At 29.7% G+C, this 15,843-nt stretch overlaps 1 protein-coding gene across 4 annotated transcripts in view; it reads left to right on the forward strand.

The window, feature by feature from the left end:
• Nucleotides 1-15,606, forward strand: part of LOC118182926 (solute carrier family 35 member E2A-like) — a 90,956-nt gene extending 75,350 nt beyond the window's left edge. For all 4 annotated transcript variants that reach the window (XM_085808474.1, XM_085808471.1, XM_085808473.1 and 1 more), the window contains 2 exons: nucleotides 1,595-1,798; nucleotides 14,003-15,606. In XM_085808474.1, coding sequence (XP_085664600.1) covers nucleotides 1,595-1,798; nucleotides 14,003-14,195 — 397 coding nt within the window. In that variant the 3' untranslated portion in view covers nucleotides 14,196-15,606. The remainder of the gene's footprint in view (nucleotides 1-1,594; nucleotides 1,799-14,002) is intronic.
• The last annotated feature ends 237 nt before the right edge of the window (nucleotides 15,607-15,843 follow it).

The raw sequence follows: 15,843 nt of genomic DNA on the forward strand, positions 1-15,843 counted from the left end.
CGTTCAAATAGAACAATTTTATCAACAATGCTCATTCGGGTAATCACATTCTGAAAGTGAATGAGAAATCCTCATGTATCATGGTCTTTCAGAGAATTTATATGAAAACACAATGATCCAGCTTTGTTGTGAACCCAAGTGCATGCATTCATCTGTAAGCTGCTGTTTTGTATACAAATAGCATTTTCTGTAATTCCTTTGGAGGCAAGCTGCATGGCTTTGTCCAGAATTTGTTCATTAATGACTGATATGCATCCAGAACATGACTGATTTTCCTAGCTTCACTTTCCATCCCTGAACATCAAAACCAGTGGCAGCATGCAATATTGTCAAATGCATCCTCCTGTGCACTTGACAAATGTTTCATCATGCTAGCACTGCTGTACTGCTCTATCAAACTTATATAACAAATAATGTCTTGATATGCTTCTTATCCTCATTATTTGAAACGATTTAAAATTATTTCTTATCAAATTGTTTACTCTTACAAGCATGTTGCCTCTGTATGGTATCTGGGTGCACACTTAATTGGTTGAAAATTCCAATCATCACAGTGTCATGTACAACATCAAATCCACTTGTAATTTTAATCTCTAAGAAATGGGATGAACATTTGCATTTATCCAATATTATTGTTTAATCATTTCTGTATTGTACCTCATGTTTAGTATACTATTAACCATAATCAGCATATTGATTATAACTTGAAACATACATCGTTTGTATTGCCCAAACCTGCAGTTTCTTACAAAAAGGTATCTTCACTAAATTCTGTCTGTGTTTTAAAAATCCTAACTTCCTTCAGTGTTTATTAAATTACTTCATATTGATGAGAAATAAATCTTCTTGCATGAATTGTAGTAAAAAAGTGAACAAACAGTGTCCGAGAATAAATATTTTGTTCACCATAACTAATAAACAGGATATAAATGAATGAAACTAATACAGGAACATATGCTTGGAAATTAACATTCTAATTTGTTTGTTTATTGTGTATTTTTGTTTTAAGTATCAGTCATCAGGACATTTGGTTGCTTTTAATTAAGTACATGAGGGCTATCTGCCTCCTCGGAAAATTTTATTAGGGAAACTAGCTCATATTTATGTTACACCTAAAGAAAACTCTGAAGATTGAAATGTAGCTAGCTCCCTTATATGGATTTGAATCTAATAGGAACAATTAGTTATTCAGTGTCTTTAACCACTTGGGCACTCATAGGCGGGTTATTCAAAAGTAACATTTTGAAATTCTTCAAAATTCCCAAATAGCACTGATAGCCAAATATTGCTGTACGTTACATATTTTTATTTAGTTATCTGCAGCATTTTAGCAGCTTCTTCAAATTCCTGTGTCTTTAAAATAGCATATTCATGTACAATTCATTTCAAAATTTTTTTTGAGTTTTGATATTTAAGATGGGAGACTTCTTGTTAGTTCAACCAAACTGATTGATTTTTATGTGCTTACTAAGCAACTATTCTTCTACATGAAAGAATGCTTTAAGATATGTATGTATTTTGAAAAATATTGTAGCAAATGTAAATCAATATATATCTTTGTGTTCTAAATTTTGGTTGTTTCTGTCTTTTGTAGCCCTCCAGAGCTGCAGTTTTATACAAGTATGGCATCAGTATGCATACAGATACCAACTTTGATTCTGATGATGGATATATCTCAATTTCATGCAAATGTGTCATCAAAAATGGTGACTTTATTTCTCCTAAATGGTATTTCATTCCACTGCCAGAGTATAACAGAGTACACTTTGCTCAGTTATATTTCACCTGTCACTCATAGGTTAGTGTCTTATTGTATTAGTAATATGCAGTTAGGAATACAAGTGCATCACTTTTCTCACTTAAGTCACTTTTTTTAAACATTTTAAGTCACTGTTTTTAGAAAAAAAAAAATCATTATAGTGATAAACAAAAACTTTATAGCAGACCTTTTAGTTGTTACTAGTTGTGCTATTTATTATGTATTCTGATATGTTTATTGATGAGCGGAAACTTCAGCACTTTGAAGATCATCTCCTAGGTTATTATTCATGTAGGCAGGTATTGGAACCTCTTTTTAATGAGGAACATGTAACTAGTGGATTGAAATACCTGAAAAATTAAAATGAAGTACCAAATTATCTTTCAGTAACTATAAAAGATTATAGAGTGAATTTTTGTCCTGTCCAATTTCATAACTAGACATATCAAAACTAAAATCAGAAATTAAAAATTTATTAACATATTGTCACAAATTGAATTTCTGATGATTTGTAGGATAACAAATTTCTGAAATTTAAAAATAAATGCCAAAAATCCTGACTTAAACTTTCAGATATTTCCAGCTACATGTTTTGGTTGGCAAGCTAGTGCTAATTAGAGAAATATTGTGTAGAGTAAACAGTAAACTTGAAATAATCGCTCTGTACCAAATTTTGAAACTAAACTCTTTTATTTATACTTTAATCTAATTTGTATACTGGAAGTTGTTAGAAAGCAGTAACATAGAACAGCCAAAATATTGTGGTCGTTAGTTAAACTTTTAAAATTATAATTCTTATGCCTATGTGAAGTGAGAGTTTTCTTCTTCAGGAAAGGTTCTTACTGAAGAATGCTTTAAAATCTTGGAGCATATTCTGAATGCTTATTTGAATCTTAGAGATGTGAAGTTGTATGAGAATACACAACTTGTACCAGTGCCGAGACAGCTGATAACTCTTGCTCAGAGTAGCTATCCTAAAAATTTTTTTGGGGGGGGGAAAGGAACATGGAATTTTAAAAGAAATGAAAGATGGAAGGAAATTGATTCAAGTTCTAGAAAAAGAAATGAAACAAAATATGAAAGATGAAGAAAAACGTAAAATTGTTAATAAATTATTTGAAGAAGCTGGTGTTAGACTCCAGACTTCAAAGAAATAAAACATAGCAAATGCAATAATTATGAGTTTTTGAAAATGCAAAAGGAAAGGCCGAATACGAGGCAAGTTACTGAAAATACCTATGACATTGAGATGATACTGAAATACGTATATTGAGAGACAGAAAACTACTTTAGACAGAAGAAAATCATCATTCATGACTTAAATTTTTTATAAGAAACCAAAGCTGTAACTTTGGGCTTTAAAGATAAAATAAAAAATTTTATTAGTGTACCTTTATCGAGGAGTAAATTTCAGTGCTGATTAATGAAATGCATTACTGCTTTTTCTTTCATACACTGGAGATTTAGACCTTATTTTTGCTTCGTGACAATTGTAATTATTCAATTAAAAAAACTTGATTTAAAGATGTGCAGTTATATATAATTAAATGAGTAAATATTGAGGTTTGATCTTATGTGACTAGGGGTTTTTCATGTAAAAAAAGCAGCACACATATTGCCTTACTAATCGACCGAAAAGTACAAAACAGAACAAATTCTTTGCAACATGTACATTAATCTTGCATTTAAAATTTTTTTTCAGTCCGTTACTTTTCTCACCTTTGCGAAGGCATTTTTACAGTTGTTACCTGCTTCTGCAATTTAAACTAAAGCACTATGAATTAATAAGTAGAATAGAAGCATATCACCAGGTTACTCATGAAACTAACATTAAATCATTGTGAATCTAAAGCTGAATTTTGCTTAATTTTAAAAGTGTATGACTTTCCAGTGTTTCTTATGCATTCTGGCATCATGAAAGTTAAGTATTTGTTTGAATTTTAATTTTATTGTGGTATGTATGAGTATTTAGAACATCTACTAGTTTGTATGAAGTATGTGATTTGTAGACTTTTCTAATAAGTTCTTATAGCTAATTAAATAAACAATTAAGTAATTCACAACTTTGTAATTTTTTTAAAAATATTTTAATATGTATGTTGTAAGAATTCAAAATCTTCCTGATTTTAATGTAGAATCAAACGTTTCCTAGAGCAATAAATTACAGAAATGTTAACTGATGAGAAGAATAAAGCAGGCTATATATGCAATACTGTAAGGAATAAGCTTTGGTCCCAAGTAGCACAGCAACGTCGTGCAACATCGTATGTTGTTGCAAAAACTTTGCAATATGTCGTCCTAAAGATGATCAGATGTCCAAGAACACCCACTGTTTTGCAACTGTTGCAAAGATGTTTTGTCGCATAGACATCGTTATTGAGTCATTCTTAGGTGATATTTCGGTTGTGAAAGCATCGTATCACGACGTCTTAAAAATGCCTAAATGTTCACCAAATTCCACCGTTTTGCAACAGTTTTGAAAATTTCATTATTGTGTGCTTTGGTTACATATTGGTTTATGAATTAAATAAGCTTAGTAATTAATATATTTTTCTTCTTTTTTTAAATTTTGTATTCCTTGTATTTGTCTAAAGTTTAAATATTTTATCATTTCCTGAAAACCAGAAGATAATACAATTTTTTCTCTTTAGAATATGCATATTGAATAATAGCCGTAATTATTTTCAGTACTTTAAACTACATTTTTTAAATAACTTAAATTCCAAGTCACGATTATTTAAGATTTATCATTTTTTCCCCTTAATCCTTTAGTATGTAAGTGAGAATAATTATGAAAGTGGTTATTATAAATATATAGCATTAATAGTAGGTTTTAAGTAAATAAAACTCAGTCAGACATAAATAAAAGTAAAGATATATATGTGGGTTAAAAAAAAAAGAGCGTTTCTGATTATAACAGCATTATCACATTTATTTCTGTTAAATCACAGAGACATTTAAAATTGCCCCCATCATGATAAATTAGGAAGCGGTTCTTATGGTAGCATAATCAGTATTTTACCTGAATTCAAGTATAAATTTATTCGCATTTTATAGTAAAAAATATAACCATTAACTTCTATATCTCCAAGATATCCAAATGAAACACTGTATAAAGTAGTTAATAAATGTGATCAAAAATATTTAATACGAAAATTATCTAAATCTAATAACCAAAAAAAATTCCTATATTCATACCTCAAATGAAATAATAACCTAACAAACAACATACATGACAGCACTATTTAAGAAAAAAATATGAACTAGCAGTGTTTCAAAGTATAAATAAGCAGAAGGAAGGTAACCGAACTAAATTAATAAAAAATTATTCATGTTTTTTAAATAATAAGCAATTAAAAGTGTAATAATTATGGATTGCAGTATTTACTAATAATGCTGATGTTTTTAACACCATTTCTTTCGATCATATGTTAATGTATTTACTTACTTTTAGTTTCTACATTTTAGAATAGTGGTAGATTACAATGATTATTTCATGCACTTTATATAATCAATAACTTCCTTTTTTTTACTGTACAGAAATAATTTAAATAATGTAGTATATGATAGTAAGCTAAGTATGTTAAAGTAAGCTCTTCGTTAAATAGCCCACGATGAAACTTTTTGTTTCTATTTATTATAAATTTCTTTGTTATCACAAGCACATAAGAAGTAAGCTAAGAAAATAGAATATACTTAATAAAAAATAAAACTTAATTCCCAAAATTCATTTATTGAGATAATCTAATAAACATAAATAATGGCAGTATTTAAAAAAACGCGAATTATACAGTGTTTGGAAGAATAGATATCAAGCGAAACGCAATTTGCAATCAATAAAAAATATTTAGTGTTTTTTAATATTACTCAATTAAATATCACATAATTATAAATTACAGTATTTCATAGTAATGCTAATGTTTCCTTAACACTATTTTTTTTATAATACATTTCATACACTTTAAAATCATTAACCTTTTCTGCATACTATACAAAAGACACCATAATATAGAATGTGCATTATTATTAATTTTAATGTATTCCTTGTATTTTTCTAATATGTTATTACATATATCTAATTCATCTTCAGCAGTCATATTAAGTACCAGTCCAATAATTTCTTTCTATTTTGAAACTCATGAACTTACCATAACAGCTTGAATTGCTGTTGCTTCTGCATGGATTGCATTTTTAGCAAAATCAGAAAATACCTTAACATTGTAAGTTGATTTTAGTTTTATATGAATTAATTCTGAGCACCAACACAATAATCGATTAATATGAATGATATACGATATAGCACTTACGACGTTATAACCGAATCGCTAATCTGTGTATACAAATATTGCACCGCTGGGGTCACTGAAGATTAGAAAAAACCACCACATAATTTTAATCACTGGTAACACATAAAACACCAAATCAGAACACTATTTCACTGTATAGGGACGACTTTAGCAAGCTGCATCTGATATTTTCTTTAAACGATGCATCCAAAATTCAAACTTTTGGTGTGGTCTTGTAGATATTCACAAACAACATAAGCAGAAATTCGGCATTACCACGAAGATTTCTTCTCAATTCAAAATAAACTGCCATCACTATATTTTTGTGCATTGTTCTCTTTCTGTATTGAAGCTCTCCAGTATATACTTTCGACAGTGAATTGCAAAACCGTGAAGGAAACATTCCTGAAAATAAAGTGGAGTCTGAAATTTATTGTGCAGTTAACTAACATCTTCGAATTTGGCAGCTAGCCAAAGCGCGCAAGCCTCGAACTCAGATGTTCGTTTATATAATCATTCAGTAAATTATATGCATGGAATGTCTGAAATTTATTGTGCAGTTAACTAACATGTTCGAATTTGGCAGCTAGCCAAAGCGCGCAAGCCTCGAACTCAGATGTTCGTTTATATAATCATTCAGTAAATTATATGCATGGAATGTCAATCGGTTGAACAGCATTTCAGTGTAACTTTTCAGCGAGTTGTACAATTGCATTAAACCTTTCGACGGATCTTCTGATAATTTAATAGAATCTTTTTTAAATGGCTTAGAAGAATTATTTCAAGCGAATAGAATTACGAACAATGTTCATGAGGTTATACTTACAAAAAATATTTATAGGACTCGCTAAAACATTTGTAATGTCAATATCGCCAAATCCCGAGTGTACCGTATACTAGGATTAAACCAAGCATTTTTAAATGCATGGAGATGTAAAAAAACATAACAAACAGTTCAATAGAACTTTTATAGGTAATGAATTTTGTATTTTTGCTCACAGTTTCTCTAATTTTGATGTCAACATTTATTACAGTCAAAAATCGTTAATCCGGAATGATCTATAATCCGGTTGCACATAGGCATTTATGCAAGTGCGTAATACTTTTACACATGAGCATATGTGTGTGTGCGCATGCGCATAATACGTTTACACATGCGTGTTTAATGTATAACAGACGGTATGAGCTAGGCTAAAATTATCTAATTATCTTATTTCAGTTAATGTTGCAGATTGCGCTGTTCCTTAATCTTCTAATTGGATCCAGCTTATTATTTTTTTGCAGACTGTTCAATTTTATAAAAGTAAGCTTGAACTTTCAATTATGTCAAATAGAATTTCCGATGCTGAAGCTGCCAAAGCGAAAGTATGTTTCGATGTCCATCAAACAAAAAGTGGAATTGCTGCAAAAAATGGATAAAGGCATATCCTTTGTTTCTCTAACCATTTCAAAATCTGTTTATCAATTTCACGCTGCTCTACGGTGGGGGGGACGTCATGGCACACAATGAACTGGAAGTTGATCTGTCAGCACTATCCTTATCTTCAGGGCAGATGTTTTTATTTTATTTGGCTTGTAATGCCTTACTAAATGCCTAAATGTAGTATTTCATCTCGATGTACTCTGTCTTTGATATGATTTAAATCAAATTCCTCGTCATTATAAATATCATGAGTACATGTCAAATAGTTTTCTGGTTGCAATTTTCTAATTTCGACTATGCATAATGTATGCTTTCCGCACGCGCACATTGAAAGAAATGTTTAATAAAGTAAACAAATAAAGCTTTTTTTTTTCCGTAAATTTTGATACCCTTTAGATCATAATTGCTCTTTATTTCATAAATTACAGTTTCATATTTTTAATTTTATAATTTCTGCATGCCATCTTACCAGATTTAAACTGATGATCTATAATCCGGAAAAACCGATAATCCGGAATCGCCGAAGTCCTTACGAGTCCGAACTAAAGACTTTTGACTGTAGTATTTTATCAAAGCCATTAATTTTGACAGTTTCCATTAAAAGTGTTATTATTTCTGTCTCCTTTTCCATTAATTTTTCATCAGATATTTTGGACAGTAGTTAAATATGCATGGATATACAACGTCTTGTAACATTGGACGTTTTCTTGGAATTCTTAAAATCGCCCCATTTATAATCATGAACACATCTTCACGCACAATCATATCTTCGCGAAAATTTTACTTTTTGCTCTGTATGTAGTAAAAATGTTTCATATTATGTCAGCATATTAATTCAAATAAATTCGTTCTTACTTCAAAAATAATAAATAAAGTCATATTTCAGCAGTAAAATAATTGCTAACATGTGATTTGCATTGATTTCGGAAATATGATTTTTTAAAATATATAAAATGCATAACTTAATTACTTACTTTATAGATTTGTTTCATTTTAAAATATTTTGCTATAATATTTATAAAAAATATTTTAAGTATTAATTATTTTATCAAAATTTTAACAATAATTTAGCACATATTTTTAGTACTAATTAAATTTAATAATTCAAGTATTTATATTAAATTTATATTTCATTAAATGAATCTACCTTAGATTAATATATTTAGATGAAATAAAGTAATGAAGCATTGCAAAATGAATCTTATGCGGACTTCAGATTCTTGAAAGGGCAGATTTAGTCTCTTTTCATTCTAAAAGTAATGCTGAGGAACTATGAAAAAGATGCTAAAACGACCACATCTAAAAGCGGTTACATTTCAGTGACGTTGGCAAATTCCGTAGATGCAACGGCAAATGTTTTGCATCTTCGCAACGTTGTAAAGACATCATAAATGTTACCACGACCACTTTGCAACTTCTCGGACCAGTTAGCGCAGCTTTGTTACGACATTGCCGTGCTACTTGGGGTATTTTGATAGCCAGAGAGACATGCAGAGGGGAATGACAGATAGTCCTCAACTTACAATGAGAACAATACCAGCGATTCTGTTGTAAATGGATTCAGATGTAAGTCAGGAACTTGTTTTATCTTCAGTTTATTATCCAAGGTTCACTATGAAAGAAGGTCCTTTGAAATTTCAAAATGTATGTCAGGTGGTACCAGATGTGGAACACAGCCACTGAAACAAGAAAATAACTACATTCTCACTTTAATCACAACAGATTACAAGTCAGTATTCAGAAGTGCACTTTTTTAAATGGTCTCCTATGATGGCTATAAAAATGTCTGCACAGACTATGGCTATCAGTAATAAAACATTTGACTCTTCTTTTCCCATATTCACAGATTCTCCTGTTAAATTTACCTCAGCTGTGCTTTTCATAGTCTCCCTGGTCTCTTTAGTGATGTTCTGTTGCAGTCTTGAATTTACTCAGATTTTACTGCAGCTCTGAATGTTATGCTCTTCTCAGAAATTTATTATTTACATTACAGTGGTTTCTCAGCATAAGAGTAATGATGCTACCAGTGCTTTTAGACTTAGAAGAAGCTGTGATGTCCAATCCTTCTGTGAAAGCAAATTTTGCATTATTATATTAACAATGCTGTATTTAAGAAGTGAGGTAGTGTATGGTGTATTGTATTTTTTGTTAAAGGTGGTAATGTCTTGTGGTTTGAATTACCAATTAAACTTTACCGAATTTATACGTGTTACATAGATATCTTGTTCTGCATAGTGTTTCCTGTTATCTTCAGTATATTCTAGAATGAATTAGTCATGTATATGAAGGTAGTGCTTTATAAACTTAATAGCATTTATAAGCAATTTATTTGTATGCATCCATACTATATGCAATACGTACATATTTTATACAATTAACATTCACTCTTTCTTCAAATTAATTAACGATGAACAAAAATAAAAGTGAATCCTTTAATTAGAAATAGCAGGTAATTGTTTGGTTTATTCATAGCGACCAGGAGTAGTTCCTTTGATCAGAAATACATTACTGTTGTCAGTTTTTACCCCTATATATATATTTCTCTATAACATTTGACTGGTTCTCGAATTTGCTTTTTAAATTTGGTGAAACAATCTGTGCTTTTGATTCATATTTTCCAGTAAGTGAAGTCCTTGATTTAACATAAAAATTGCTTTGGATAAATCTTTTGTAGTAAATTTTTGTTAGTTTTTTTCATTTTCTTGGTCATTCCTTTCTCCTACTGCAACTCTTTAATTTTGAAATAATGAAATTTTCATCAGTCTGGTAACCTTCTTATTGAGCCATTCATTCTTTTACAGCCTCCATTTGCTTGTCTTGATCCAGCATACCTGCAGTTTCAACCACTTTGCCAATTTGTTGTATGATGTCATGCTCATTGTACTTACTCTGCCAGCACTTCTTGCAATTACATTTTCAAATTCCTCACATGCATCATGCTGATATTTTTTCTATGAAGTTCCACTATTCTGGACCCATTAACTAACATCATATTTTTTCCTAAAATTTCATAATATTATAGAATCCTGCGAATGGGCTGGCTGCATGTGCGTTTTCGAGGTTTTCCCCATGTGTAACATGTATACGAGCCAGTTTCCCTTAGAAAGTCCTCCATGAAGGCATCCCTCCCCTTAGGCAGATAGCCCTAGTGTGCTTTGCCATAATTAAATAAACCAAACCAAATCATAATATTATAACATTGCCAATTGTTGTTATTGCTTGAGAAAATATAGTTATCTGATAATATGATTTGAAATTATCAATCAAATCTTGATCCATTGGTTGAATCGCTGGTGTTGTACTGAGTGATAGGTATATCACATTTATTATTATGTTCAAACCATCCATATGGACAGAAAGAATGTCCAGAGCGCTGTGAAGTAACAAAAGTATGAAATTATGGTTGAAAGTTGAAAGGAATTCTTTTATCTATTTACTTATTTATTAAGACAGTAGGTTCACACTTTTGGAATAAAACAATTTAAGAGCCAAAGTCAAGTTTACCTTACTTAATTTATCCTCGTAAAAGATGAACACAACACATTAACGCTTTTAAAGAACACTTCTGAAATTCTTGAAATCATAACACTTTCCACTTGAAGAATGAAACTCAACTTTCGATTTTACACTGGATATTCCATTAACCAGGAAAACTTGATAATTTGTGATAAAAGGTCAATCAAACACCAGAATGAAGACACAGCTTCACGATAACGGAATTTTATTTTACAGACACAAATAAAAAATATAATAAGTAAATTTACATAGTAGGACTTCGGCAGAATATGCTGGTTCACGCACACACTTCCACACTTCTCCTCTCTCAACTGCTCATTTTGGCGAAGTTCTTTTACTGTGCTTCTGCGCCAAAGTCTACATTTGGCGAAATTCGCATACTTGGCGATTCTATTAGTTTTTTAATCTTGCACATCCCTCCTTGGGAAGCGTATACGTCTCCTTAGAGACCATACGCACAGTGAAAGTCTAAGATCATTGTTTATGTATCTCTAAATTATAGTAAGATTATATCAGTTTCACTGTACATGTTTCAAAGTATCTGTTTCATTGTGTCTCTGCATACACTTTCAAAGTACTACCCTAAATGTGCCATTAAGTTGAAGTATACAAATTAGATATACAAAGACCTTTACATACACAATACTTATATATGATAATATAACAAAATTCTTAATTTTATATGTAACACATTTACATCAATGCAATATACTATGTTAATTATTCATACATATGCAAGTTTTTCTAATACAGTATACAACTATCATATAATATGTGTATGTTTCTATAAAATGCCAGACATTATATTACCATCTAAACCAGAAATTAACAAAATGACACAGTAACTGAAATTATGGTGTGCAGGAATACTAAGAATTTAATTTCTTACCTCTTGGATATCTGCAGGTATCTAATGATTTCTTCATCCTATGAAAAGGCTGCACCAGTAAAGTTTACCTTTCTTAATTTATCCTTGTAAAAGATGCACACAACACATTAACGCTTTTGAAGAAACACTTCTGAAGTTCTTGAAATCATAACACTTTCCACTTGAAGAACAAAACTTAACTTTCAGTTTTACACTGCATATTCCATTACCTAGGAAAACTTGATAATTAGTGATAAAAGGTCGATCAAACACCAGAATGAAGACACAGCTTCACGATAATGTGATTATATTTTACACACACAGAAATAAAAAATATAATAAGTAAATTTACATAGTAGGACCTCAGTAGAATATGCCGGTTCATACATACATTTCCACACCTCTCAATTGCCCATTTTGGCGAAGTTCTTTTACTGTGCTTCTGCGCCGAAGTCCGGGGAAATTCGCATACTTGGCTTTTCTATCAGATTTTTTTTTAATCTTACAGCCAGTATCAAAATAAAATGACTGTCATCGAAGCTTTCTCCAGTAGTAAACTGGCAATTTATTCTTCAGTGATAAACAAAAATGATTTTAATTTAAAACCAGCATAATTTCCTTGAAGGAGAAGCATAATCTTATCTTTAAATAGTTTAAAACTAAGCTGTGATGATGCTGCTCTGCAGATTTAAGTTCATTCTGACATTCTTTTCTGGAATTAACTAGCTTTTATCTGCATTACATGTCTCTTCATGCAAATAACCTTCCTCTTTTAAGGCTTTTCTTGAAATTTTCAGCAGCTTCAGCTGTTATATGTATATTATGTACATAAATTATATCAACTTTTGAATTAAATCTACGTCTCCTTAGAGACCATACGCACAGTGAAAATCTAAGATCATGCTTTATGTATCTCTAAATTATAGTAAGATTATATCAGTTTCACTGTACATGTTTCAAAGTATTTGTTTCATTGTATCTCTGCATACACTCGCAAAGTACTATCCTAAATGTGCCATTAAGTTGAAGTATACAAATTAGATATACAAAGAACTTTACATACACAATACTTATATATGATAAGCATGAAAATTAAAACATCACTCTGCCTGTAAAGTCTGCTATGTAACCTTTGCTATTATTTGTTTTTCATTATTTAATTGTGCTAAGAGTAGAATATTCTGGAACAGCAAAATATTTGCAAAAAGGCGTGGTGTAGTTATTTTATATCTCCAGAGTACTATATTACTGGTACAAAAATTGCATTTGCTGATGGTAAGCTTAAATTGCAGGATTTTTAATCTTGTCTTGGCCGTCATGCTAGTGTGTTTCTTAAAGCAAGTAATGCCATAGTAATAAAGCAAGTAGTCTCATAGTAGTAATTCAAATGAACATATATAATTATTTTATTTGAATATGTTAGTCATTTTAAAGTTTTGATCATTTGAATTTTTTTCATTCAAATTATTTAATTCTATTTATGTGTCTAGTGCAATTGTTAGAATTGAAGGAAATAATATTATAGAAATTATAGTCTAATAATTTAGATAATAATTTTAGAAATTAAAGTTTTTTTTTGCTTAGAATTTTTGTTCTTTGAAATTTCTTATTTCTTCTTGCTTTTTTTTTTTTTTTTGTCAGGAGGGATAATAGTTCTTACATGTTATATTTTTATAAAAAAGTTTTAAAAGACATTAAAATGATATAAACACTTTTATTCAAGAATTCCTCCATTTCTGCAGTATTTTTCATTTATGTAGTTTTCTGTGTAGTTGTCCATTTATGTAATTCTGGGGTTATTTTTTCCATTGAAATTATCATTTCTTGGATATTTTATGGGGAGGGATGGTAGTTGTTACATGTTACATTTCTATAAAAAAGTTTAAGTTTGAAAAGGCATGAAAATCATATAAACATTTTTATTCAAAAATTCGGCAATTTCCTCAGTTTTTTTATTTCTGTAGTTTTTATATATGTAGTTGTCCATTTATGTAATTCTGTTTTTTTAATTGTGGGAAAAATTAACTGTATTCTGCATGCAAAGAATAATCTGCTTTAGATAAAAAAATTGCATTTTAAATTGTATTAGTCATATGGCCAATTACATTTTACTTTATATTCAAATTATAAATTAGACGTTTTCTTTCCAGTGTGGCTAATACTGTTAAAAGAGCTTTGCTGATATGGCTCTCTGTGATTACTTTTGGAAATAAAGTCACATTTCTTGGTGGACTGGGCACTACTATTGTGATATTTGGAGTATTTGGATATAATAAAGCAAAACAAGTTGCTCCAACAATCCTCACTGCATCCAAAGGATTAAAAGATGTTCATCTGATATAAATCTGCACAATTTTTATTTCAGAACAAATTTCTCTGATGTTCCTTTTTTTTTTTTTTTAAATTCGTGACATGAAGTCAGTGTTGGACAGATTATTTGAAAACCTGTATAAATACAAAGTACATGATAAAGTGTAAAATATGTTTTTAAGTCCAAATATATTTATATTTTGAAATGCTTGAATAAAATACGTTATTTATATTCTCAGATATATTTTACTTTATATTTGAATTACAAATTAGGAGTTTTCTTTCCAGTGTGGCTAATAATGGTAAAAAAGCTTTTTTGATATAGCTCTCTGTGATTACTTTTGGAAATAAAGTCACATTCCTAGGTGGACTGAGCATTGCTGTTGTGATATTTGGGGTATTGGGATATAATAAAGCAAAACAAATTGCTCCAGCTATTCTCACTCAATCCAATGAAGTAAAAGATGTTCATTTGATATAAATCTGCACATTTTTTGTTTCAGAACAAATTTCTGCTATGTACCCTTTTTGTTTGTATGAAATCAAAGCTTGACAGGTTATTTAAAAAATTGCATGTAAATACAAAGTACATGATAAAGTGTGTTAAATATGTTTTTAAGACTAAATATATTAATATTTTGAAATGCTTTATTTATATTCTCAGCGAGGAATTTTGTAGCTTATTTTTAATTGTATGCAATTCATAATTTTGTAATTCATTTTTAATAGTTTACAAATCACACTTTCAGAATAATGGGAAAAATAAGTTCTGATATTGCATATTTTACATATAAATATTTTAGTTATTTATGCATAAATGTGAAAATATATTTCTTTGACAAATTCCTGTATATTTTTTCAATATTATTGAAAATGTTTTAGTGCAAGCATGCATTTATCGTTTCTTTGCCATATTTATTTAATAATTTAACATTAACTGTTTCTGCCTTGGCACCTATTCTTTAAAATGTGAGTTATTTTCAGTTTTATAAATGCTTTCTTCATTTAAAAGATGCATCTTTTTTTAGTCTAGTCTTAGTTTGAAATTTTTATTTTCATGAAAGAAAAAGTGAGATATGTGTGTGTTTATGTGTATGTGTGTGTGTAATTTGTGGGCTGGTGTGATATGCATATTGTCACGAAACTTACAACGAAAATTCATTGTTTCTGATTTTATCAAACACACATTTCTAAGCTGAAGTTTAATTTAAAGCATTCATTTTTTGGTGCCTCCTGAAATTAATATGAATAAATTCATTTGTACACTGAAATAGATTTCTTCTTATTATTTCTCTTTTGAACATCTTCATATTTGCATGAATATTCAAAATGGATATTCATCCATGCTGTACAGAGTGCTTATTTTCATCTCAAGAAGTTCATTTATTATCAAATGTAATAAGCGTAAGGCCAATAAAGAACAGAAATTCCTCGAGTTGCGTAAGTAATGCATTCCGATTCTTTTTTTGGTTTTCCTTGTGATGTTTTATTTTAATTTTTACATTTTAAAATATTATTATTCTACATTTATAGAATTTAATGAAGTTCATTTGAGTTTAAATGTTTGGTCTTTGTGAAAAATTGGTTCTAAATTTCTTTCTTATACATACCTTTTTAATGTTTTCATTTTAAATATGTAAAAGATTCCATTTTAAATATGCTAATGAGTTGCTTCATTTCA

This window comes from Stegodyphus dumicola, chromosome X1, assembly GCF_044657685.1.
Source record: "Stegodyphus dumicola isolate Sdum_Otavi_A_Nest chromosome X1, ASM4465768v1".
NCBI classification, from domain to species: domain Eukaryota; kingdom Metazoa; phylum Arthropoda; class Arachnida; order Araneae; family Eresidae; genus Stegodyphus; species Stegodyphus dumicola.